Here is a 26,306-nt window from a genome sequence, read left to right on the forward strand (position 1 = left end):
TTCTAAATATTAATTCTCCAAACACATTCCCTCCCGTTTGCCACAGCCAAAAATATTGGGTGTGACAAAAATTGTTTTGTTGATGTTTGGAGGCAATATGGTTAAATGAGAAACAGATGGTCCAGAGGTACAGTAAACCTTGTGGATGGACAGTGATTCTGCTCACTGTCAGAGTTAGTGAGCTTCCAGGCCTGTGAGGGGGGAAGTGTATCATAACAAGATAAGGTTTTCCCAAAACAATAGTTAGCGAGGCCTGCTGAAAGGCTCTCTACTGAAAGTGTCCCAGAGAGAGAGACTTTAAAGAAGTAAAATAATAATAATAAAAATACATAACATAATCATAATGTCATTTTTTTTTTTTTTTTTCCATAATGTGTAATCCCGTATAAGCCCAGTAGGGTTGTAATAATTGTGGAATTTGACTGAACGGGTTTGAATGGAGCCCAGCCATCTAAATTGTTTTTGGAACCGTCTCAGCCTGCTTTTACTCAAGTAAAGAGGATAAAGTATTACCAAAAATAAACCAACATGAGAAATTAAAGGTTGAGTAAAGCAGGGCTAGGCCTCTTCCATCCTTAACCCATACTGCAGTTTATGTGTTAAGAATGGTAAAAGTAAATGTTTTTGGTTCATGTCCATAAGGTGTGGTTTGAAAGAACAAGGTTCAGTTGTTACACAGGAAATAGTGTTTTTCACGACAAAACAGGAGGACAGGAGAAAACTGGTTAAAATAAAATTGAAATAAAACAGTCAGTCAGTCAGTCAGTCAGTCACTGATAATCAGTCAGTTAAGTTGGTAGCGAGTTAGTGGAGTTAGTTCCACTATACCTGTTCTGCCATGTCATTAGTCCGTCCTGTCCCCTAAAATAAAATAAAGCCCACCTGTCATTGATGGGAAAAAAAATTATTAAGACGTTAGGGGCATCACATAGCAACATTCAAATAAACCCAAGCGTTGGTTGTTATCAGTACGAGTGTAGTCATAACAAGAGTGAATGAGATCCCTTTTTAGAGAGAGAGAGAGAGACAGTCATATGTGTAAATAATTCCTAGTTTTGCAAACCAGGCAAGTGAGTTAGAACACCAACAGAGGGAGAAAAACCCAAGACAGATTCAAATAAGACAGATTCAAATATAACCCCAGCACATTGTTATCAAGCCCTGTATTAGAATGTAAACAGTAGATTATACAGAACAAGAGCGAATTAAACCCATTTTTGAGAGAGAAAGAGAGAGCAAGGTCACACAGAAACTGAAACGGCTCGTGGCCTCTCAAGGTAAAAATAAGAAAAAATGAAATAAAAAACAATTCCAGCAATCCCCTCATAGTTTTTTTCAAAATAAAACAATAAAATAACACATAGGCCGTGCCAGCCTATAAACAGCGTAAGCAGCTCACGCAAGCAGCAGGCATTGAGCAAGCAAGCAGCATAAGCCAAGCACATATTGTACCTTATTGTACACAGAAGTAGCACCGCTCACTTTATACTTGGTTTGATTTTCCTGCTTTCATAATAGACAGGCCAAAATGTAACCACGGGAGGAAAATGGGATTAGAGAGGATTAGACAGACATAGATTATCAAAAACATTTAACACACAGGTTTGTCAGTCAGAACTTGATTTTTCTTTTTTTTTTCTTTTCAGAAGTCGTTCTTAGTCAAAAGTAAACAAAATATATAGTACCATTATCTCGGGGCGTCCCAAGGGTCAAGAGTGTTTGTTCTTTTCGGGACATTGTAATCCATGAAAGTCACGTAGCAGATCGACAAGCTCACAACGCGTCCCATCGCGTTGTGAGTGAAAGGCCAGCCAGGTTCGGCTGGGGGGGGGGGGGGGGGCTCTGTCAAGCCCTTCAGCATCTTGAAAACATTGCTTGCGTCCTCTGTTCCTTCCTGATGAGGTTCGAACATCCAGTGGCAAATAATGTCCGATTTCTCCACAGCTCCGCACATATCCATTGAAATGTTCCAGGAAAGGTTTTAGGTATTGCTGGTAAATGGGAGTTCCCGATGATCTTCCAGAGTGATGTGAGGTCCGGGTTAAAAAAAGGTTCTAGGTTTAGATTGTAACATCTCATCCGTGTGTGTCCAGGATTTACACGATAAAAACACTGCTTCTCGGAGCAGGGGGCTTTTTTAGCTTGAATGGTCATGTTTCTTAAAAATGTTCTTGGGAGCGCTGAGATAAAAAGCTCCTGTATTCAACATCTCAGAGTCGCCTGAGACGGAAATAAAATAAATAAATAAAATAAGATAAGACTGAGACGAAAACGAAGACGTGTAAGCGTAAAGCATGAAGATTTCCGTCAGAACGTTCTGTTCTGGAACATAAAGGAAATCTACCAATTAAAATAACCACGCTATTTCTTATGTGATTAAGTAGCTGGAAACAGCTATTATTGATAAAATAACCACGCGATTTGTTATGTGGTTAAGTGGCTGGGTTATGCACTGGCCAAGAGATTCTCCCTTCAGAACAATTGCTTTTGTTCTGGGTACACTAAACAAAATCGTGTAAAGATTTCCTTCAGGACAGAAATAACTTTCGTCCTGGCAACACTAACTGGAGTCTCGTGCTAAATAACACCAACTAATAATATGGACAAGCATGAATCTGTGACCAACAGTCTGCTATGTCCTCAGAACAGGAAACCGCAGTCCCTATTCTGTTACTCAAACGTGCAACGAAAAGCGATAAAACAATAGACTACAAAACATTAAACAATAAAAATGCAGCTGTGTTAAGAGCTAGCTAGACTCTTAAGACAGCAGGTATAAACGTATGACCTGGGTTCTGTTGAATTAGGACAGTGTGTGAGAATGAAGCCCGCCTCTCAAGTCTCTGTGAGAGAAACTGTCTGTGTCCGGTCCCTGGTGTGGAACGCTGTGCCAGAGCCAACCCTGGCTGCCTCCATTTCGGCTTTCTTCAGACCGTTGTGAGATTTTATCGATATGTTGATGTGGGAGAGAGTCATCATATCCGAATTCCTTTCTCCATATGGGCAAAAATGGTGCAATTGTGGGGCACCTAGAAACAACCTGTTTCATTTCCTCATTGTCTATCTTAGCCATTAAAGCTGTTATCAGTTCATTCCCCAAGCTTTGAAGAGACGCTTCAATTCAAAGGTGTTGTTCCGTTTGTAAAAAGGTTGTTTAGATTTCGGCAGGTGTTTTCTGCCTTCCTGTGCCGCGCTCAGGAGGAAAAAACGTGGAGGGAGTCCTTTCAGTGTTACTCCGTGGGAGTCAGGGGAAACGTCTGATAATATCCTCGGCTGGTTGTTACTAGCAGAGATGAACGAAGTGGGATTCCAAAACAAACTGTCCAGCTGTATCGAATCCATAAACGTCAAATCAGTAGAAATCCGTAACTGGTTCTAGCAGCGGAGAAGACAAAATGAGTCCAACAAAGTTGAGCCCCAATATCTCCTCGGAGCTAATCCGGCAATCGAATGGGCCATTTGATGGAATTTTGGATCATATTCCATATGGATAAACAGTTTTCCCCAATCATAATAAAATACTCCACACAATGAATGAGACCACACCGGAGAATATGCGTTTTTTGGTGAAGTTTAGTCAGAGTTCAAAGTAAGAGCAAAATCACCCATCGTAGCTCTCTGAGTACAAAGCATAATGATTCACAGATATATGGAGTTTACAGAATACATTAGTCACATTCTGATTGGACAATTAAACATAACATGGATGGGATGTTGTTGTGACTGAGTCTCGTGGACTCAGAAGCCAAGGCTGTAGAATGTTTTGGCGTTTTTATTATCCCGTGTCCTGTACACATTGACATTTCGCTGGTCAATCTTTCTGTCCCTGGAGTGGGGCAGATTCTCGTCTCGTGCATTAGTTATCAGATCAAAACATCATGGCATTGACTTTTAACACTGAGAATGATATCTATACCATGTTAAACAACAATAACATATTTTACTATCAGAGGTGAATCATGATCATACAACCTTTGATCCTATGTGAAAACATATTTTAATATTACATTATTTGATATACTACATTTAATAACTACCCTTTATTTAGGGATTTTCAAAATGTTCTTTTCATAGAAAAAAAGGTTATATGGTCATGATTCACCTCCATCCTGGATGGCTTGGTTTGAGGCTTAACATAATTGTTATAAATGTTTTTGTAAAAGTCTATGGCGAAAATGAATGGTGAAAGTGAAAGTGACCCCAGGCAATCCACTTCCGCTGCGATGCTCTATAGGACGGGGGTTAAAATTATAATGGCATGTGTCCCTATAGGACGGGGTTAAAATGATAATGGCATGTGTCCCTATAGGGGGGTTAAAATGATAATGGCATGTGTCCCTATAAGACGGGGTTAAAATGATAATAGCATGTGTCCCTATAGGACGGGGTTAAAATGATAATGGCATGTGTTCCTATAGGGGGGTTAAAATGATAATAGCATGTGTCCCTATAGGACGGGGTTAAAATGATAATAGCATGTGTCCCTATAGGACGGGGGTTAAAATGATAATAGCATGTGTCCCTATAAGACGGGGTTAAAATGATAATAGCATGTGTCCCTATAAGACGGGGTTAAAATGATAATAGCATGTGTCCCTATAAGACGGGGTTAAAATGATAATAGCATGTGTCCCTATAAGACGGGGGTTAAAATGATAATAGCATGTGTCCCTATAAGACGGGGGTTAAAATGATAATAGCATGTGTCCCTATAGGACGGGGGTTAAAATGATAATAGCATGTGTCCCTATAAGACGGGGTTAAAATGATAATAGCATGTGTCCCTATAGGACGGGGGTTAAAATGATAATAGCATGTGTCCCTATAAGACGGGGTTAAAATGATAATAGCATGTGTCCCTATAGGACGGGGGTTAAAATGATAATAGCATGTGTCCCTATAAGACGGGGGTTAAAATGATAATAGCATGTGTCCCTATAGGACGGGGGTTAAAATGATAATAGCATGTGTCCCTATAAGACGGGGGTTAAAATGATAATGCATGTGTCCCTATAGGACGGGGTTAAAATGATAATGGCATGTGTCCCTATAGGACGGGGGTTGGCAACCTTTCTGACTTGAAGTGCCATGTTTTCATTTTGTTGATAGACATCACTGATCGCCATGGTAACCATCTGTCTGCATGCTACTCTTACCTCATACTCTGATGTCATAGTACTGACATCACAAACTGGCCTGGACACGAAACACCATATATGGGCATAAACATCTGCCCAACGGGCACTCCAACATGGAACACCATATATGGGCATAAAGATCTGCCCAAAGGGCACTCCAACATGGAACACCATATATGGGCATAAAGATCTGCCCAAAGGGCACTCCAACATGGAACACCATATATGGGCATAACAATCTGCCCAAAAGGCACTCCAACATGGAACACCATATATGGGCATAAAGATCTGCCCAAAGGGCACTCCAACATGGAACACCTTATATGGGCATAAAGATCTGCCCAAAGGGCACTCCAACATGGAACACCATATATGGGCATAAAGATCTGCCCAACGGGCACTCCAACATGGAACACCATATATGGGCATAAAGATCTGCCCAAAGGGCACTCCAACATGGAACACCATATATGGGCATAAAGATCTGCCCAAAGGGCACTCCAACATTACTCCTGACACTCCTACATTCAATCTGTTAGATACTGTGCACACGTACACTACACACCCCCGAGCACAGGACTAGTTAGGTTAAATTATGACACCACATCAACATGTCCAACTGATTTTGATTGTCATAGGCTTTATTATATAAAAAATTCTATTTCATAGAATTATTGCCAGACCCATGAAATGGGTAGGCCTACATAAGCAAATGTCGGTCCGGGTTTTCTATATAAAGGGTATATATGATGATGACATGATGATGACATGCCTACAAAAGGCATGATGTCATAAATGATGATGACAGACAGGGGGTCTGGCACAACCAGGTTGACCTGGTCTAGTTTTCTTTCACATGCAGGATATAATGAGCAATAACCCAACTATCTCAGAATTATGTGCAGGATGTAATTTGTGTATAGATGTGAGGGGACTTCATTTAACTGACTAAACCTTTTTTTTAACATTACATTTTAAGTAAAAACACATCTCTCACACTTATGCCAGTGTGCCAGTAATCACCCTCTCCTGTGCCAATGTTGGCCCCGTGCCTAAGGTTGCCTACCCCTGAACTAAACAATCTTTTCCTTATCAGAACAAATGAAATATCCCTTTAAAGGAGTAGTTCACCTCCAAAATGACTTTTTTTTCCTATTGATTACTCATGCCATGGAGAGTAGAGTTCAATAATATTTTTAGTTTTTTGTCACATTCCTAAGAAACTAGACCAGGTCAACCTGGTTGTGCCAGACCCCCTGTCTGTCATCATCATTTATGACATCATGCCTTTTGTAGGCATGTCATCATCATGTCATCATCATATATACCCTTTATATAGAAAACCAGGACAGACAGACAGACCGACATTTGCTTATGTAGGCCTACCCATTTCATGGGTCTGGCAAAAAATATATATATGCGAGTAAATTTACCCCCATTGATTCCGGATGGGGACCCGTTTCGAAACGCGTCCCCATCTGGAATCAATGGGGGTAAATGTATTGTTATCACATTTTTGTCTTGTCATTTTTGACAAAAAACTAAACATATTATTGAACTCTAGTCTCCATGGCGTGACTAATCAATAGAAAAAAGTAATTTTGGGGGTGAACTACTCCTTTAAAGGACCTACACCATGAATTTTTACTTTTTCTATTTTAAAACCTTTTTTTGGGGTCCCACTGGCACCTTCTATCCTCACAAAGTCCTATTTCTGTACATTGTGTCTTTCTCTGGTTTTGGGAAGACAGAGATGAAAAGCTTTCCACAGGTTCTCAGAACAGTGCTGTTCTGAGAGTTGATCCGTGTGACGTCACACGGATTCCCGTTTTTTTTTTTCAGAGTCAAAAAAAATAAGAAAAAAATAATAATTTTATTTTTGGGGTTGATTGTCTAATATAGATTAACTTTCAGTAATGTCTGGTCTAGCAACGGTCGCCCTGTGTCATTTGACAGTAGGCCTATAACATACAACATAGGCCTACAGTAGGCTATAATCAGAGCTGCAACATTATCCTATTTTTGTATTGGCCCAATATTAACATTATTTGTTGTCAACGTGGGGTCCGGGGAGGAGTGAAGAGGAGGGGAGGGGGGAGGGGTGGAAAAACCCCACTAGATGCACCCCTGAGCAAACAGAGGCTCTTTTGGTATTGCAGCTGGAGAGCCTCATTATAGTAGAGCTAGAACAAACAAAAAGAATGGTCAGAGTGTTTGTTGAGGGTTAAAACCTGTCTAAGACTCAATTTTGAGGATATATTTATACAAAAAATATAGTTTTAAAAGCATGGTGTAGGCCTTTTAAGGTGAACTAAGGTGAACAAGTTGATGAGAAAGGCTTTGGACATTGTTGTGATTCCATGTGCAGGTGTGTTGTAAGGTGTGCTAAACCTGACTGTCAAAACAGATACATGATGATTGAATAATTGAAGTCATTATGATTACTTGAGGACAAGAGGGGATCGAGTTCTACCAGTTCTAGTTTACTGGCAAGGTATCTTTAATAGTTGTGGTTTCCATGAAAAACAAAGCCTTTAAATTTTGTCACGTTTCCATAAGTAGCTGTGAAGTAAGGTGTGCATGCTAAGGGAATGATGGAGGAATAGATAAAGAGGACTAGAAAAAAATAATAAATAACATACTTTCGCATTATAGTCCATGAGCCATTAAATGATATGATAGCAATGTCAAAATAGTAGCTGATTACTTGTTTTCGGCCCTTATATCTGATAAAAGTCAGTATAGTGAATGACCCAGCAACTGATGAGTCGATTTGGATGATTTTGCTATCAAAGTATTCTGGGGTGCTGAATTAATTTATGAGGAGAAGCAATTCTGTGTCATACTTCATGTTAAAGTTCAATGTCACTTTGGATCCAAAATGTTCATATCTTGGCCATTATTATTGTTATGCTGCTGATAGGGTTGCCAACCTTTCCGTATCAGCCGGCCTGTATTTTGTCCAAAGGGAGGCATCCTGTACAGGACGTCACTTGCTCCAGGTAAAGGGAGCAGTGCATATTACATAGTTTGTTTTTGTTTATTTCTATGCATCTGCCAGTCTGTTCAGTTGACAGGGCAGGCACAGAGAGTGTGTACTGGCTGCTGGCATGCATGTGCATGTGCGCGCGCGCGCGCGCGTGTGTGTGTGTGTGTGTGTGTGTGTGTGTGTGTGTGTGTGTGTGTGTGTGTGTGTGTGTGTGTGTGTGTGTGTGTGTGATTTGCTCAGGTGGGTGGGGCTGGCGGGCACATTGGTGTGTGTGTAAAACGTGCTGGTTGACGTGTGAGAGAGGAGAGAGAGAGAGAGAGAGAGAGAGAGAGAGAGAGAGAGAGAGAGAGAGAGAGAGAGAGAGAGAGAGAATGCCCTCCTAAAAAGAAAACACAAAGTTCTTAAAACAAACAGAGGGAAGAAGCTGCTGCTCGGGTCGTCCGCGTCCAAAAAAACTTCTAAAGCCTTTGAGTGGAGATGTGTTCAGAGTCAGAATACAGTGTTCTACAGAGTGTTCTGCAGCTGTGTGTTCAGAGTCAGAATACAGAGTGTTCTACAGAGTGTTCTATAGCTGTGTGTTCAGAGTCAGAATACAGAGTGTTCTGCAGCTTGTGTGTTCAGAGTTAGAATACAGAGTGTTCTACAGAGTGTTCTATAGCTGTGTGTTCAGAGTCAGAATACAGAGTGTTCTGCAGCTGTGTGTTCAGTCAGAATACAGAGTGTTCTATAGCTGTGTGTTCAGTCAGAATACAGAGTGTTCTACAGAGTGTTCTACAGCTTGTGTCGGAGGGTTAGCGTTAGAAGAACTCCCTCTAATGTCAGAGGGAGTTTTAAATCTGTCAAGGAGGAGAAAACAACCTAAAACATGCTGGCACAGACATGCTCAAGTGGGCCACACAAAATAAATGTGGGTCTAACATTTCTCTACAGAAAATAAGTTGCTGCATGTGAGGTTATACATTTAGTACAGTTTACAGTTTAGGCATTTAGCAGACGCTTTTAATCCAAAGCGATAAGCAGATACGAAAACATCACAAGATAATAGGTCAGTACATCAACAGCAATGTAACAAGTGCAAATGGATATCTATCTAGAAAAAAAACACAATATAATCAAAGTTCTAAAAACCTAAAAACAAATGCTAACTAGCTTCATGTATGGTCATTTATTTTCTGTAGTGCTAAGGGTTTAGGTGGAGTCTGAAGAGGTGAGTCTTCAGTCCACGGCGAAAGCTAGCAAGTGAGTACGTTGTTCTAAGTGCGACAGGGAGTTTATTCCACAACTTGGGGGCCAGGAGGGCAAATTGTCTCGGACGAGTGGATTTTTGCCCTGGAGTTTTTAGCGAGGGTTCTGTCAGCATCCCTGTGTTAGCTGATCTAAGTGAACGGGTGGGGGTGTAGGGGTTGATCAGGTCTTGGAGGTATGGAGGAGCCATACCTTTGGCTGCTTTGAAGGTCAGCATCAGTGTTTTGTATTCAGTGCGGGCCGCAACCGGGAGCCAGTGGAGGCTGCGGAGAAGGGGAGAGACATGTGAGAACGTTGGCTGGTTGAAGACCAGTCGTGCCGCGGCGTTTTGGATCAGTTGGAGAGGTTTAAGTGCACATGCCAGGAGACCAGTGAGGAGAGAGTTACAATAGTCAAGTTTTGATATGACAGATGTCTGAATGAGGAGCTGGGCTGCCTCCTGGGTGAGGAAGGGTGAGGTAGTATGATGCAGCATTGACTTAGTGCAGTCAAGCTGAACAATGATTCAAATACTGCAAAGAAAACCTGAGGCAAAGATGATAACAGCCAATGAATTCATTGCAGTGACACCCTGGACTGGCATCAGGGCACCCTGGGGTGCCACGGCACCCACTGTGACAAACCCTGGCCTAGTTCAGTGGTTCTCAACTCAACTGAGACTGACAGCAAATGGGGAGATGGACTGTGTGTGTGTGTGTGTGTGTGTGTGTGTGTGTGTGTGTGTGTGTGTGTGTGTGTTCGCGCGCGTGATGGGTGTGTCTCAACTCACACCTACTGCTGCAGTGCATGACATCACAGTATTGTTCCAAGAATTTCTCATCAACATAGAAAAAAAAACTATTTTACCATTTAATGGAAGAGGGGAAAATAAAATGAACCTTGATCTTCTCACATCCTCAAGGGGCATCGCATCGGTGGTTCATTTGCAACTGAAAGGCTCCTGGATTGATTCCCTACACCAGCAGAAAAGGTCACCACTCACCCCTACCAAACCTGAACCAATAGTTCATGTAAGTGTATTTACAGTGAATTCATCCTTCTAGTCGGCTGTTCTTTTGTTTGTTTGTTTGTTTGTTTGTTTGTTTGTTTGTTTGTTTGTTTGTTTGTTTGTTTGTTTGTTTCTTTCTTTCTTTCTTAGCTTGTATAAAGTGGAGCAGTCACGTGAACTGTGGGTAATTCCCTTACAGCCAAAGTCTGCATGGATGCTGATTTACAGGAAGGCTTTATAAAGGAGTCTGTCACTGACTTACCTGTTTCACATGAGGCAGGCAGGCAGGCAGGCAGGCTGACTGGCTGGCTGGCTGGCTGGCTGGCTGGCTGGCTGGCTGGCTGGCTGGCTTCTCGTGAACGCGTTCCTAAGTCAGTGAGTCACTAAAGGGAGCGCTTTAGAATTGGGTCAGAGACAGCATAGTGCTGCATGTGGAATTGTCGCAGGACCAGGTTCGATTCCCAATCTCAACGACCCTTGCTGCGTGTCACTCCCCTTCTCTCTCCCCATTTCCTGTCAGATATATGTGTGTGCGTGCGTGTTCTTGCATGCGTACACACACACCTACTGCTGCAGTGCATGGCATCACAGTATTGTTCAAAAGCTTTCTCATCAACATAGAAAAACAATTGACCATTTAATGGATGAGGGGAAAACTAAAACATGATTTTCTCTCATCCTCAAGGGGCATCGGTGGTTCCTTCTTACTGAAAGGTTCCTGGTTCGATTCCCGAGGCCGGCAGAAAAGTCTGGATGAGGAAGTGAAGGTCATCACCCACCCTACCAAACCTGAATGACCAAGAGTTCTTGTAAATGTATTTCTTTGTTTCTTGGATGCTGATTTACAGGAAGGCTTTATACCTGTTTCACATGGGAGGGACACAGGCAGGCAGGCAGACAGACAGGCAGGCAGGCAGGCAGGCAGACAGACAGACAGACAGACAGACAGACAGACAGACAGACAGACAGACAGGCAGGCAGGCAGGCAGGCAGGCAGGCAGGCAGGCAGGCAGGCAGACAGACAGACAGACAGACAGACAGACAGACAGACAGGCAGACAGACAGACAGACAGGCAGGCAGGCAGGCAGGCAGGCAGGCAGGCAGGCATACCTACCTACCTTGAGTCCTCACAGACTTCACGTGAACGCGTTCCTAAGTCAGTGAGTCACTAAAGGGAGCGGTTTGGAATTGAGCCAGAGACTGCATAGTGCTGCATGCATGGGCGGCAAGGGTGGGTGAAATAATTTTTATCTAGTTAAATAAATAAAGAATAATGGTGTGCATTGAGCTCATGGATTCACACATTTACCTTATGGTTCTGTGACTGGAGCTGATTACTGTTGATGATGATGTGATGCATGGACAGCAGGGCCGTAGCGCATCTGTTAAAGTTAAAGTACCTCATATAATTGCTCTTCAGTACAGTACTTGAGTAAATGTACTCGGGTGCTTTCCCCCTCTGGAGTCAGTAATGGAGAACAGAAGTGTTTGTCAAACAAAGAACTGGTTCAGCTGGTAGAACATGTCCTGCATGTCCTCAGGTCACCCGGTCACATTCACCACACTGATCATAACTATTCATAAGTATTGCAGGTCGTTTTAAAGTCCCCACATTGACATTCATACAAAACGGTGTATGAATTACATATTAAAGCAGAGGTTAGGTATGACGGTTAGGTAAATTAACCTGCGGCAGCCTTCCACTCGGCGTTCTTTCTAACGGCTGAAACCTGCTTGGTTTCCATTGTGAGTTAACAGTGAGATCCAGTCTAGAGCCCGCCTACTGTATCCTGTCGTTTGCACTCACACATGCATACACACAGTGTTTCCTTTCCAGACCGGATCTGCAACATGCAAAGAGACTTTATTTTATATCCTCTATGGTGGAACTACTGCACCAGTTTACTGTAAACCACGTAGACTGGTAGGATTCACCTTGAAACATGGGCTGCATATTGTTGTAGTATTTTTGGTTGGTTTCTGTTCTGAATGTTTTGAAGGTTTGCACAGGGCTCTACTTCCTGTATTGTCCCAGCTCAGATTCTGAGCCTGGGACAACTTCCTGCCCAGGAATATCATAGTTTTGGCCCAGAGGTTCTTCTCACCCCCCTAGTGGCGAGAAAAAGAACCTCTGGGAACTCAGATTGTAAACCACGAGGAAGATGCAAGAGAAGTAGTTTTCAGCAGGGTTTCAGTGTGGTTTCCTTTGAGTATTTACTGTTTGTGAATGTAGTATAAGATATTTTACAATGAACAGTTTACTATAAAAACAATTCAATCGTGAACAATACGTCTATTTTAAATATAAAAAAACAAAACAACTGCTGAACCAGTCGACACCTCAAAGCTGCAGTCCATAACTTAGTTTAGTGAATAAAACGAGTTATGCATATAACTATGGTTCTATGAATACCGGATAACCGCCAGAGGGCGGTGTATGAACACCGTGGATATACATCACGCGCATGCGCAGAGGTCGAATTCTAATAACAACATAGTCACTCGTGACCCTGTGTGCCTGTGCGTGAGCACGTACACTGCCTACATAGGCATGACGCACACAAGGAACATCCTCCTGAAAATCTTTTCGTCGGGATTCCGAGTGACAGACACGTCTGGCGGTTATCCGGTATTGATAGAACCATAGTTATATGCATAACTCTCGTTCTATTTCATACCTCCTAACCGCCAGAGGGCGGTGTATGAACACCGTGGATATGGTATATCAACATGGTCACGAGGAATCTGCGCTTACCGAGGTCGGTTTGCAGATTGACCAGACAACACCACAGCCGTCCACTCAAGATGAGAGACGGCCTGGGTGACCCATGACAGTTTTAAGCCCATTAGGCTGCAGAACCGAAGACCATCTCCTGGTCTGCCTTAACACCCGTCTCACAGAGGGAGAGGCCGTGGCCATACCCCTGGCAAAAATGCCTTAAAGGCAACCTAGAGGTCTGCTGAAGCAGTAGCTTGCCTTAACTCAACCAACAGAGTATGCAACAAGTAATGGCACCTTGTGCCAACCAGCTTTGCTCCGCAACAGAGCCTGAGCAACCTAACAAATTGATAGGTTAAGTAACGTGAAAGACAGAAAGCCCTTGCGAACGTAAGGGGGGGTCGGCCAAATGGTAAACCCAGACCCACTGGAATGCTGCCGTAAGGGTCTCTGACAATAGGCGGGTCATCAAGCCCACCTACTCACTTTTCAGACGCAGCAGTGAGGATGAGAGTATTAGCAGATAACTTGGTCTAGGTACTCACGATACAGATTAACAATAGAGGAGGAGCGGACACCGCTCTCAAATGCTATACCATGAGGCAGCACCTGCAATGCTGTATCCACTGACGAACCAGCTTAATAGCGGAGGAGCGGCCAAATGCCATACCTACGGGGCCATATGCGGAGAGTGTCTCAATGGTAGAGGCCTAACCCTCTCTACAACATCATCCGCAGATATCTCAAGCAGTATTAAGCACAGAGCAATGCTCTAACCTGCATAGTGGCCCTTGCCTTAACTATAGAACAGTGTACACTCCTGGCATGGAATGCCCTGGCATAGGATGTACAAAAGTGTAGTTATTTCCCACGGTATGCTTGAATGGCAGTAGTCACTTAAGCAGTCGACGGTGACCTGAGTGAGGATGCTCAACACACCCACAGGAGATCCCGTCTCTATGGAGAAGCCACGTCGCTTCATGAGGCAGCAGTAGCCTCCTAAATTAAACGGATTCAGTTTAACGCTAGTGTTAAACAAAGATGAACCTCCTGTGGCTAAGGTATGTAGTCTGCAAAGCCAGGAAAATTGGGGAGTGAGCAGCCTTAGCTTATCTGCCATATGATCGTACACAGACAGTATCACACACTTATTGCAGCTGTTGCAGCTGCACTGAATCAGACAGGCAGACACATGCAGCCAGTTGTTGGAGCAGTTGGCAAGTTTGCCTTGGTACTCATTACAACTCAACAATAGCGGAGGAGCGGACACCGCTCTCAAATGCTATACCAGGAAGCAGCATGTAGAATGCTGTTACTGTATCCACTCACGATACAGCTTAACAATAGCGGAGGAGCGGACATCGCTCTCAAATGCTATACCAGGAAGCAGCATGTAGAATGCGGTTACTGTATCCACTCACGATACAACTCAACAATAGCGGAGGAGCGGACACCGCTCTCAAATGCTATACCAGGAAGCAGCCTGTAGAATGCCGTTACTGTATCCACTCACGATACAGCTTAACAATAGCGGAGGAGCGGAAACCGCTCTCAAATGCTATACCAGGAAGCAGCCTGTAGAATGCTGTTACTGTATCCACTCACGATACAGCTTAACAATAGCGGAGGAGCGGAAACCGCTCTCAAATACTATACCAGGAAGCAGCATGTAGAATGCTGTTACTGTATCCACTCATGATACAGCTTAACAATAGCGGAGGAGCGGACATCGCTCTCAACTGCTATACCAGGAAGCAGCATGTTACCATTTACATAGCGGAGGCTTCATGCTGGTCCAGCACCATGACGACACTGGCTGGAGACACTCACCATCATGTTGTGGTGCATCTTAGGGTTCGAGGCCCAAGACATAGACCCAGAGGTCTATGGATTATAGGTAAAGGGGTGCAATGAAAACAGAGAGACCAGTGTCTGTTGTCAGTTTTGTTCCAACAACTAGAGGAGCTAGCTGCCCTATTAACCCTGAATCAAGGGCAATCTTACAAACCAGACTCAGCCAGGCACAGCCTGGGAAAGATCTGCTGTGGAGCGGACGTAGGACCATAGAGAAGTTAGTGAAGTGTTCCACCACCTCTCTGCCACACTGTATGTTAAACACATACAATTAGTTTGTCGCCTGCATTAACGCCTAAGAGCAGTGAGCTCATTCGACGGCACTTAGAGAGCAATCAGGGGCTCAGACCAGGACACACATGGACCGAAAGCTGGCCATGACTAGCATTAGACCTGGGACAACTCAGGCCTCTGGCTCCCCAGGCAAGCTAAGGCCACCCATAAGAAGAGTCACACTCGCCACCGACATACTCAAGTATATAATGCGCAAATAATTATTTACACATTAGTAAAAATTATCCTGGATGCAAACACCCAGAGACACACATCACTCATAGGTGCCAAGTCCACGTATCAATACCTGCAGACCGGAGGGCCAGGATAAGGTAACTAAGGGATCGTCCAATACGTCCCATTCCAGCTGGTGTGGCATGCCTCTAGTTAGCAGACCAGTAACTCTACCCTGGGGGTACGGACAGTGGCCACCTAGCTCAGAGGCTTCAACTAGTGACACCACCAGAGAATCAGAGTCGACAACAACTAGCATTAGGTCCCAGCCATAATGGGCTATATACCTCATGGCTGACAAGGTCCCCAGTGGGTGGGTTTGGGACTGGCCCTCATGCCGAAGCTCACAATGTACAGCCAGAATATGTACATTAGAGGAGCAGCCACAACCTGCGGGCTAGTGGCTATCTGGCCAGCCTGTCTGACTGTAGACCTCTAGTGTAACCCTGTCCTGTTGGCTAACAACAGAAGGTATTTTAGCCAGGTTCTTGCTCCCATTCTGGATTTGGAGCAGTGGCTCTTAGACAGCAACGACAGAGATAGCAGGGAGGCCCCCCGTTAACTCAATCCGGGCAAGGTTAGCAGTCTCCCTCTAGTTAAGAGAGCACTCTCTTAAGGGCTTAAAGTAAGCGGGAGGCAACCAGCCACGACCACAGACAGTGTGGTTGACATTCCTGCCAGAAGTATGCAGCTGCATGCAACTACCGGCATAGCCATTCTCAGGCACCAACTCAGGACATGGTGGTCGCACGTAATGGATTTCCTGTCCAGAATCGGCAACACTTGTTGCCATAATCCATTGGCAACAGTAATAGAGTGCGATACACTCTCAGTGCAGAGCCAAGCTACCGACCACTGAAGCCACGTGAGTACACACAGTATGATAACCAAGCGATGGGCAGGCGAGACATGCTTGAATCATAATGGCAGTTTACTGTCATGCCCAGAATGGTATTATCTGGAAAGCAGCAGAGTGAACCACACTCTAGCTAAGACGCTCGCCAGCCGGCTACTCACAGTAACCTTGGTATCAGCATCAAGGCCCATATACACAGCGTTATACACTCCAGCTGTGATGCCACATGTACAGACCGCATTGGCATATCCCTGTATAGGGGGCAAAGCATGCTAGTAAGTCAGTACCGAGCAGCGTTTACAATTTCACCTGTGTCTTGTCACACAGCTAAGTTGGGACATTTAGGCACACACCCGTCTGGTAGTGTACGCTGTCTTGAACATAACCCTGAGTGCAAGCAGCAATAGGTACACACAGTATGTCGTCCAATAACGACAGGGTGATCCAGTGCCACATTTCTGGTGATTGAATGTCTGCATTTAAGTGCACCGCTCTTAGCAGACCATATTTGGAGAGAAGGGCTCATCCATTATCGACCAGTTTGACACGTGGCTGCCTCATTATGAGGCGGAAAACGCCTTCTGAGAAACACCAAACAGCACACAACGCAACATTGCTGTGTGTTAAATGCGACCTGCTATCAAGCACTGGTCAAGCTCTGTGGCGGCCGTCCCGTTTGAGGCGGAAAACGCCTTCTGGGAGACCCCAAAGCAGCACACAATGCCAAATCGTGTGTTAAATGCAATGGCCAAATCCTGTAGCGGCCGTCCCATTTGAGGCGGAAAACGCCTTTTGGGAGACCCCAAAGCAGCCCACAATGCAACATCGTTGTGTGTTAAATGAAATGGCCAAATTCTGTAGCGGCCGCCCCATTTGAGGTGGAAAACGCCTTCTGGGAGACACCAAGCAGCACACAACACAACATTGTTGTGTTCTAAATGCAAACTGCCACCAAGCAGCAAGCACTGGACAAGCTCTGTAGCGGCCAACTTATGAGGCAGAGAACGCCTTCTGAGATATACCAGCCAGCACATCTTGACACATTGTTGTCAAGGGAACAATACATTAAGCCACTGCCGACAGGGAGCTAGAGCATCACTGAGTGAACAGTTTAAACAAAACTATTAGGTTAACACTCACTTACTGCCAAGTAATACTATACAAAGCAAGTAATAGATGGCATATCATGGCAAGGCTGTTAGATGACACAACCAGACTAGGTACAACGATAGCTGTGGAGCGAAGACCGCTCTCAACGCTAATATGAGTCGCACGCACACGTGCTATGCTGATTCTAAACCCAGTACTGATTAAGTATTTATTAAAAGCGTAGGACAAAGTACAGTATCCTGACAGTAAAGTTCACTGATACACGGTCAACTAAAAGGAAACGCAGGAAATCCTTGCGGCTTACTTCCATTGAGACCTTCTCTTAAACTCATACATTGAACGGTTTAGTAATAGCAGCTATAACGGGCGCTACAGCGTAGGAAAGCGTACTGTATTCACCACACAGCGGCCAACGTTAGCTTACGGAGCGTACCTTGCTCTCAAACGCTATGGGCCACCAGCAAGCAGCACGTGCAATGCTGTATCCAACCACGATACAGCCAGTAATAGCGGCGGGGAATACACCGCACTCAAATGCAAGCAACCCGTGCAATGCTGTAGACCAACACACTACTGCCATGCAGGGTTCATAATAGCTGCGTAGTGCTGGACCAGCAGAAAACGCTATCAAAGTGAACAGCAGACCGTGCTATTCATGCGGGTCCCCAAACACAATATACAACGTACCATTCTAGCTCTATGGAGCGAAAGCGCTCTCGACACTAGCATTAGCAGTTGGCTACACAATGCAAAGCGCTACACTGGTTAGAAACCAGTCAAATACTTACCAATGATCCACTCCCGCGGCCATGCATGGTCCAACGATAGCACTCAGCTGTGGGACGGAAAACGTCCTCCATGCCATGCTATCGCTAACAGTAAGTTTACATTAGCACGCACCCGTGCGACGCTGCATGGTAACCATGGTTCCCAAACGAACCAAACTGATGATATAAGCAGGGTGACTTCTAGGCTCCGCGGCAGTCTCTAGGAGGGCGACATTTCGCAGCTCCCACCCACGGTGGGCCAATATGGTGGGCCACCATGAAGGTTTGCGAGACTCCAAACGCAGAGCTCCACATAATCGACCTGCGCCCTGAGGCGAAAAGATGAAAGAGGATGTTCCTTGTGTGCGTCATGCCTATGTAGGCAGTGTACGTGCTCACGCACAGGCACACAGGGTCACGAGTGACTATGTTGTTATTAGAATTCGACCTCTGCGCATGCACGTGATGTATATCCACGGTGTTCATACACCGCCCTCTGGCGGTTAGGAGGTATGAAATAGAACATTATTTTAACCATGGTAGAGTATGTTAATTAATAGTATTATTAACATGATATTCCAAGTCTACCTCAGACCAGCTGTTAGGTCTGTTGTTGCAACAGCTGTGTCTCTGTGGTCTAGTAGGACCCCTGCTGGTTGACAAGAGCTACTGCATGCATCTGCATCTACTGTAGTCTCAGCATAATGTTGGCGATATTGTTGCCTCATAGCAGGTTCACTGTTAATATCTGAATGTAATCAATATGCCAATAGCATATTGATAATACAGAATTAGATTAATACTATTAATCTGTTTTCTCATGTATTTTATTGACTGTAACCTTGACAGGTTAAATAAAGAGCAACATGGAGAGCAAGAAGGAGGAAGCTGACAAACATCACATCCACAGAGCAGAGTCTCCAACACCCAGCTGTGTGTCTGTGAAGAGTGACAAGTCTATGGGACAGCCTCCTCTCTTCAGTGATCAACCTGGACCTCCACACACACAGTATGTCAATCTTCCTATACAATATATAACACTATAACGTGACAAAGTGATTTCATGCATGTGTATCTCTGTAAGCCTTGCCGAGCCATGGATAGGCAGGTGCCTATCTTCTGTAGCAGTGGCGAGGCAAGAACAATTTACAGTTTAGGCATTTAGCAGATGCTTTTAATCAAGAGTGATTTACAATAAGCAGGTAATACATCTGTATAATAAGCAAGATAATTTGTCAGTTCATCAACAACATTATAACAATGCATAGGAATATAAATCTAGAAAAAACAATAACATAGGTAGACCACGCACCTAATCAGTACAAAACTTTTCTAAACCTAAAAATGCTATATAGATTCATGTATGGTCATTGAGGGAAGGGGAGTGTTACAGTAGTGCTATGGGTTTAGGTGGAGTCTGAAGAGGTGAGTCTTCAGTCCACGGCAGAAGCTAGGGAGTGAGTCTGTAGTTCTAAGTGCGACAGGGAGTTTATTCTAGGAAATTGTCTAGGACAAGTGGATTTTTGTCCTGGGGTTTTTAGTGATGATTCTGTCAGCATCCCTGTGTGGCTGATCTGAGTGAACGGGTGGGGGTGTAGGGGTTAATCAGGTTTTGGAGGTATGGAGGAGCCGTACCTTTGGCTGCATCAGTGTTTTGTATTCTGTGCGGGCCGCAACCGGGAGCCAGTGGAGGGAGCGGAGAAGGGGTAGACGTGAGAATTTTGTCTGGTTGAAGACCAGTCGTGTCACGGCATTTTGGATCAGAGCAGAGAAATAGGCTGGGCCCAGCAAGTTCAGGGTGGGCACTGTAAATTATTAGGGTTTGTTTGGGGTTAAAAACGGGCGCGGGCGGCAGCAGCAATGAACAAATACATTTCAGTAATTGTACTGAGGCACTAAATGGCCATTCCAAAGAACTACTGAAGAACCCTGAGGTGCTATATGGCACCATTTGACAAAGGACAGTGACACTGTCCAGTGGTTTGTATTTGTTGTAGATGTCACTGTGATTGTTTACACACGCACACAACACTCCGCAATAGCTCTCGCCTCTCCGAGCGACTGCAGAGGTGTGCTGCTGCTGCTGCGCTCTGTCTAGTGTCTAGGCTATTAGTCTCAAAAGCAATGGTGAAAAATAAGCATTATATACCGGTAGCATCGGATCCAATTTAACTCTGTCCGTTTCGGATCCAATCACTCTCGGATCCATTTTGGGCCAGGCCGAGAAATCTGTTTTTTTCTCTGACTGGGCCATTCGGTTCAGTTAACATTTCCTCAGTTCCATTTCGGCTTGGCTCCCATTTTTTTGAACCTGTGCTACCCTCTAATAAACGTATAAACATTTACCTGGTTCCAGAAGTCACAGAACAAGAAGAAGAAGGAGAAGAAGAAGAAAAGGTGCAGAGTCTCCAACACCCAGCTGTGTGTCTATGAAGAGTGACCGCTCTAAAGAATTCAATACTCCTGTCTTCAGTGAACCTGGACCTCCACACACACAGTATGTCAATCCTCCTATACAATATATAACACTATAACATGACAAAGTGATCTCATGCATGTGTAAAGTACGAAACAATACATTCATCACAACAGCGTGTCCACCCTGTTCAATCTGTATCTACAGTATATTATCAGTTACTATGTGTACAGTTTGTGAATGAAGTTGTACAAATCACAATGTGGTGAAGTTGCACTATACAGACTGACTGCTTGTGTACATGACCTATCTATGGATTACACTAATGTTACACAGGTCATGAAAACAAGCAAAAAAAAAACAAATGACTTTTTCATTCACATGATAAATGTACATACATGTTTGATTCCAGAAGTCACAGAGCAGAGTCTCCAACACCCAGCTGTGTGTCTATGAAGAGTGACTGGTCTAAAGATTTTCCTCCCGACTTCAGTGAACCTGGACCTCCACACACACAGTATGTCAATCCTCCTATACAATATATAGTCTAACACAGGGATAACCAACCAGTAGATTAGGATCTACTGCTACTTAGCGACGTTACAAGCCTAACGGCGAGGGCGCCTCTGGCCCACGATACGGGCTTTCACGGCGACAGCACGTCCAAAGACAAGGTCCACGTAAACGTGGCGTCTCCCATGCCTTCGGCACCGACAGACTAGTGTCTCCAAAAAAAATCACGAAGGCAATAGGGATGTTAATCGACGCATTATTTACGAATCAACGCGTCGAGGGCGAAAATCTGCGCGTCGATCGACTTTTTTTCCCGCTAAGCAGCAGCTGAGAGGAGAGCACAACGGCGCATTACTTTAAGCAACACAACTTATGCAGCTGCACCCATCAGAACTTGCATCAAAGCCCTAATAATAATTATAATAAATATAGCTGCAAGCAGCGATAAAGTGTCCAAGGCATAAAAAGCAGGAAAGCAAAAAGGCATCAAGGGAAAGCAAAGAAGACATCAAAGAAAAACTAGAAGCAGTGTTCTTCTGAACAGGACTCCGGCAGGTCAGGTAGTTTTTTTTTGGCCTAGTGGTGACTCTATAATAGGCCAAAGTGAAAAGGGTGCCACGTGTTCTTGGGCCTTTCACGGCAATCGGACGCTGCATGCGGGATTTGAAGCATTTTGTTCCAAAAATGTGTTTAGCAAAGATTGACCCGCTGGTGGCGCTATAACAGGCCAATGTGAGAAGGGTGGCATCTGTTCCTTGGCCTAGTGGGAATGTGTGTGCAAAATTTCACACACATAGCAGGCTGCGTTTGAGACATTTTGTTCAAAAAGGAGCAATCCTGCAAACCTTGGAATTCAATGTTAGCCAATTAGATAGAATATGATATCTGACAAATCCGTCATGATTACATCACTGTAGAGATACTGTGTACTGAGTTGTGTGATTTTTGGATAAAATCTGAAGGAGTAATATCGAAGAATGTGTTTTACATACTGTAAGTCGGCCTTCTGGTGGCGCTATAAATGGCAGATGTGAAAAATGCAGGGCACAGGTTTTTCCTTGGCCTCTGGGAAGTGTGCATACAAAGTTTTACACTAATCGGTGGTTAAAGGTAAAAGCACAAATTGGCCTCTTCACAACATGTATGCAAAAGACTGTAGGCCTATATGCAACAACTGTTTCTGTAGCGTAAGGCAGCTTGATGTACAAGTACACCCCCTGGACATGACGCTAGTATGTCACAGGGAGTTACCCCCAATCCAACCCTTGATGCTGAGCTTCAAGCAGGGAGGCACTGGGTCCCATTTTTTAGAATCTTTGATATGACGCGACCCGGGTTTGAACCCGGATCTCCCAGTCTCAGGGCAGACACTCAACCCACTAGGCCACTGAGCTGGTACATGATATCATTGCAATCCTTGGAAATCACAACATAGGTGTAGACATGACAGTTTGTATTATAATGCTTGTTTCAGGATTTATGATGCAAAATACATTATTTAGTAATGGCGGATATTAAAATATGCATCAAGGGGGGTTGGGGGAAATTTTTAGGAAGGCTCCATATCAGACATTGTTCAAGGAACCAAATTGTAAAGTCTACCAAATGTCATGGTTTTATGCTTATATAAACCCCAGACGGGATTCGATCCAACGACCTTCTGCATGAAAGTTCTATGTAGGCTGAGTGCCTTGATTTTATTGATTTCTTTTTTATATTTTGGAGGCTTGGGGTGAAATCAATCTGAGTGGTGATCATATTTTCTTAAAAAAAAAAACGGCCGGTAGAGAAGGGCTCATTTTAAACATGAACGTGATCTGGAGTTAGATCAGACGTGTCAACATTAAAGAGTTTGACATACGCACATGCCATGGGCAATTGGGCATCCAGGATGTTAACATCAACTCAACCCGAAGTGGGGTTTGAACTGACAACCATCCGTATACCAGGCACAGGCACTGACCACTACACTACGGCAGTCACACATAATGGACCTGTCATTAAAAAAAAAAAAGTTTCATGTAATGTACTTGACGCCTTCTTTCAAAATGATATAGCGCCCCCCTTTGGCCAATTGGGGTAAGATTGCTTTCAGTGATATTTGGACTAACCCTCTACAGTAGTTCATCATGAAAATTTTACTTTGCATGTATGTTTTAAAGGCAGAAGAATAATTTGCATAAAACCGCAAAATGCATTGAATTATTAAAAAAGCATGTTTCAATTTTTAAAAAAGCCGATCTGACAGATCTTTAGATATTGGTCCAAAGTTAATGTAAAAAAAGTTCTGTGCACGTGACGCGAAAAATCCGTAATAAAAGCGGGTTTAAGCGTTTTATGAACTGCTGAAAATGGCGGAAAATCAAAGGGCGGAGCTTACTTAACAAAGACACAGATGTCTTCCGCTTGAGTCAAGGCACGCGTGTAAGCAAGTTGCATGTCTTCAGACGAAACGAGGCATGACTTATGCCCCTTTAAAGTTTGAGTTTTCAAACGCTTCGTATAGCGCCCCCCCTTTGGCCAATTGGAGTAAGATTGCTTTCAGTGATATTTGGACTAACCCTCTACATATTTGCCAAATGCCATGAACGTGTCACTTTGCATGTATGATTTAGAGGCAGAAGAATAATTTGCATAAAACTGCAATATTGAGTGAATTATTAAAAAATAATGTTTCGCTTTAAAAGAAATCCGCCGAGACAGATCTGACCGTATTCGTCCAAAGTTCATGTAAAAAAAGGTTTTGCGCACGTTATGCAAAAATCCCAGGAGGAGATAGATTTTGACTGTTTTTCATATAATTCAAAATGGTGGGAGAAGTAAAGGTCAGAGGTCAAAAGTCAGAGCGTAAAAGTTGTTCGGCATGAGCTTTATCTGTTCAAAGTTGGCATTTTTCAAAGGCTTCCTACAGCGCCACCCTTTGGCCGATTGTTGCGAGCTTCGCGTTTTAGCCGTTTGGCATAGTCCTCTGCCATACTGCCGAGTTTCGTAAAAAGCGACTGCAGGGTCTAGCCGCTAGAGAAAAAGTGGCGGAATAATGATGAAGTCCAATATATTTCCAATATATTTAGTGGCCAAGGCACTTCGTGCCTTGGCCACTAAATAATTGCTGTTCCTTGCAGAGTCTGTTCTCTAGAGACTAGAAGCGGAGTGACAAAGTCCATGGAAAGTAGTGGGAGCGCTCTGGCTGGCAACCCAGGCTAGTGTAACAAATGTGGAGCTTTGGTCTGCCCCCGTGCCTCGCACTCCCTCCCCGACCGCGTCCACGGGTGTGTCGCATTAACGACGAGTAGTGTATTTTGTGTTGTTTTATTGTCAATCTTGACAAAATCACTGCACACAAGGATTTTTTATTTTTTTTCACATCCCTAAAAGGCAACGAGCCATCCAGCCCCGTTGCCCCAGGGCCACACGCTTAAGACAGGCTAGACAGGTATAAGTAGGCCGCTGTTTCCTATGCTTTGTTCCAAGCAAGGCACAGAAGACCCTTCCCCCACTTTTCCGCCAGCCGATCAGACGAAAACAACGAAAAAACAGACCAAACTACTATATACATGAATAAAACAAAGTTGCCCAGCTTTGCCAATATAATGAGTTACAACAAGAAAAAAGAAGACAGGAAGAAAAGCAAGAAAAAGAGAACAGTAGGAAAATAACTGCAGAGCATACCGTAGCTGAGCTACGTCTGCCCTCTAGGAGCAAAAAAAAAAAAGACACACCCAAACATGACTGGACCTGTGAGGGGAAAATAGCCGGCATCATTCACATGATAAATGTATAAACATTTGTATGATTCCAGAAGTCACAGAGCAGAGTCTCCAACACCCAGCTGTGTGTCTATGAAGAGTGACTGGTCTAAAGGAGGAAATCCTGACTTCAGTGAACCTGGACCTCCACACACACAGTATGTCAATCCTCCTATACAATATATAACAAATATGATATACATAACAATATAACACTATATATTAAACACAATTGTGCGCATGAAATATGCAGTCATTTGACAGATGACAGGGGTTTTGTCAAATGAATGGCTCACCTGTCAGTAAGGATTAAGGACAACAATGGATATGGCTTAGCCAATCAAAACGATTGACATAATGCACAAATGAATTTATAAATGAAAGATTTATGAACATAGAATAGTTCTATGACAGAGTGGAGATTATTATTGTACATCAACACAATGCAGAGTGAACATATCAATGATGTTATATGTCATATTATAATATATCACATATAATATGTCAAACTCAAGGCCCGGGGGCCAAATCAGGCCTGTGAATGAATTATCTTTGGCCCGCGGGATGATATTTATTTACTATTAGAACTGGCCCTCTGGGAAATAGAGGTTATGCACGTGACATCATCATCATACCAGGAAGTTATGCGGGAATGCCTACTGAGTGGCAAAAAACAACTTTCTGGCCTTGACAGCCCAAACATCCAAACAGAAACGTCATATCTGATTGCATTAAACAACATTAAACAGCGTTAAACTCACTTTGCCACTTGATTTGCCACTCGAGTTGCCATTCACTTTATGCATGCTCATACCCTCTATTGTACGCACCACCACCACAAGGAAGGGTATCGCCCCTGTGGTCAACTTTCAGCTTCCCCTCTCCCCAAAAATGTTTAAACAAAAGTGAAAACAGGGGTTTTCAAACCAGGTGGGAGGCAGAGTAGCCTACACATTCACGGATGTAAAAGGGCAGGTTCAATACGTGCAATAATTTCAATACGTTTTAAAAAACATTGAAACAGTCCGGCCCTCGACTTGGAAATTTTTTATGATTTTGGCCCACTGTGTATTTGAGTTTGACATCCCTGTATATATGTACATATAATAATTATATGTACATATTAAATACTATTAAACAGTAATATGTCTCCACAGACAGAGGGAGAGGAGTGGTGGTGTTGTGACAGAGCAGGCGTCCAAGGGATCCAGAACCACACCTGGACTGAAGACACCCAGTCACACCAGCAGTGGACACAGTAAGACTGGACACAATGTTCATTAATTAACACAGTTAATAACTGAAATGTTTGAAATGACAGAAGACATTGTCAGACTAAATGTCCACAATGTGTCATCAGTATCCATGTTTAAATAATGATGCTAAACATGTATCAACACTGTATGAAAACCAGTGATCCGCTGTTGTTTCTTTTGCCTGTTTTTCTTAGTTTTATT

At 43.7% G+C, this 26,306-nt stretch overlaps 1 protein-coding gene across 6 annotated transcripts in view; it reads left to right on the plus strand.

The window, feature by feature from the left end:
* LOC308293352 (NACHT, LRR and PYD domains-containing protein 12-like) overlaps positions 1-26,306 on the plus strand; it is a 93,165-nt gene that overhangs the window by 10,058 nt on the left and 56,801 nt on the right. For 3 of the 6 annotated variants that reach the window (XM_080735821.1, XM_080735824.1, XM_080735826.1), the window contains exons 4-10: positions 10,274-10,382; positions 11,046-11,169; positions 19,024-19,183; positions 20,531-20,671; positions 21,003-21,107; positions 24,903-25,007; positions 26,007-26,107. In XM_080735821.1, the coding sequence (XP_080591947.1) occupies positions 19,041-19,183; positions 20,531-20,671; positions 21,003-21,107; positions 24,903-25,007; positions 26,007-26,107 (595 nt within the window). In that variant the 5' untranslated portion in view covers positions 10,274-10,382; positions 11,046-11,169; positions 19,024-19,040. Of the gene's footprint in view, positions 1-10,045; positions 10,383-11,045; positions 11,170-19,023; positions 19,184-20,530; positions 20,672-21,002; positions 21,108-24,902; positions 25,008-26,006; positions 26,108-26,306 lie in introns of those variants that run through there. The other 3 variants (XM_080735822.1, XM_080735823.1, XM_080735825.1) reach the window with 3 other exon arrangements.

The sequence above is a fragment of the Nannobrachium achirus genome (assembly GCF_963921795.1).
Source record: "Nannobrachium achirus genome assembly, chromosome: 10".
Lineage (NCBI taxonomy): Eukaryota > Metazoa > Chordata > Actinopteri > Myctophiformes > Myctophidae > Nannobrachium > Nannobrachium achirus.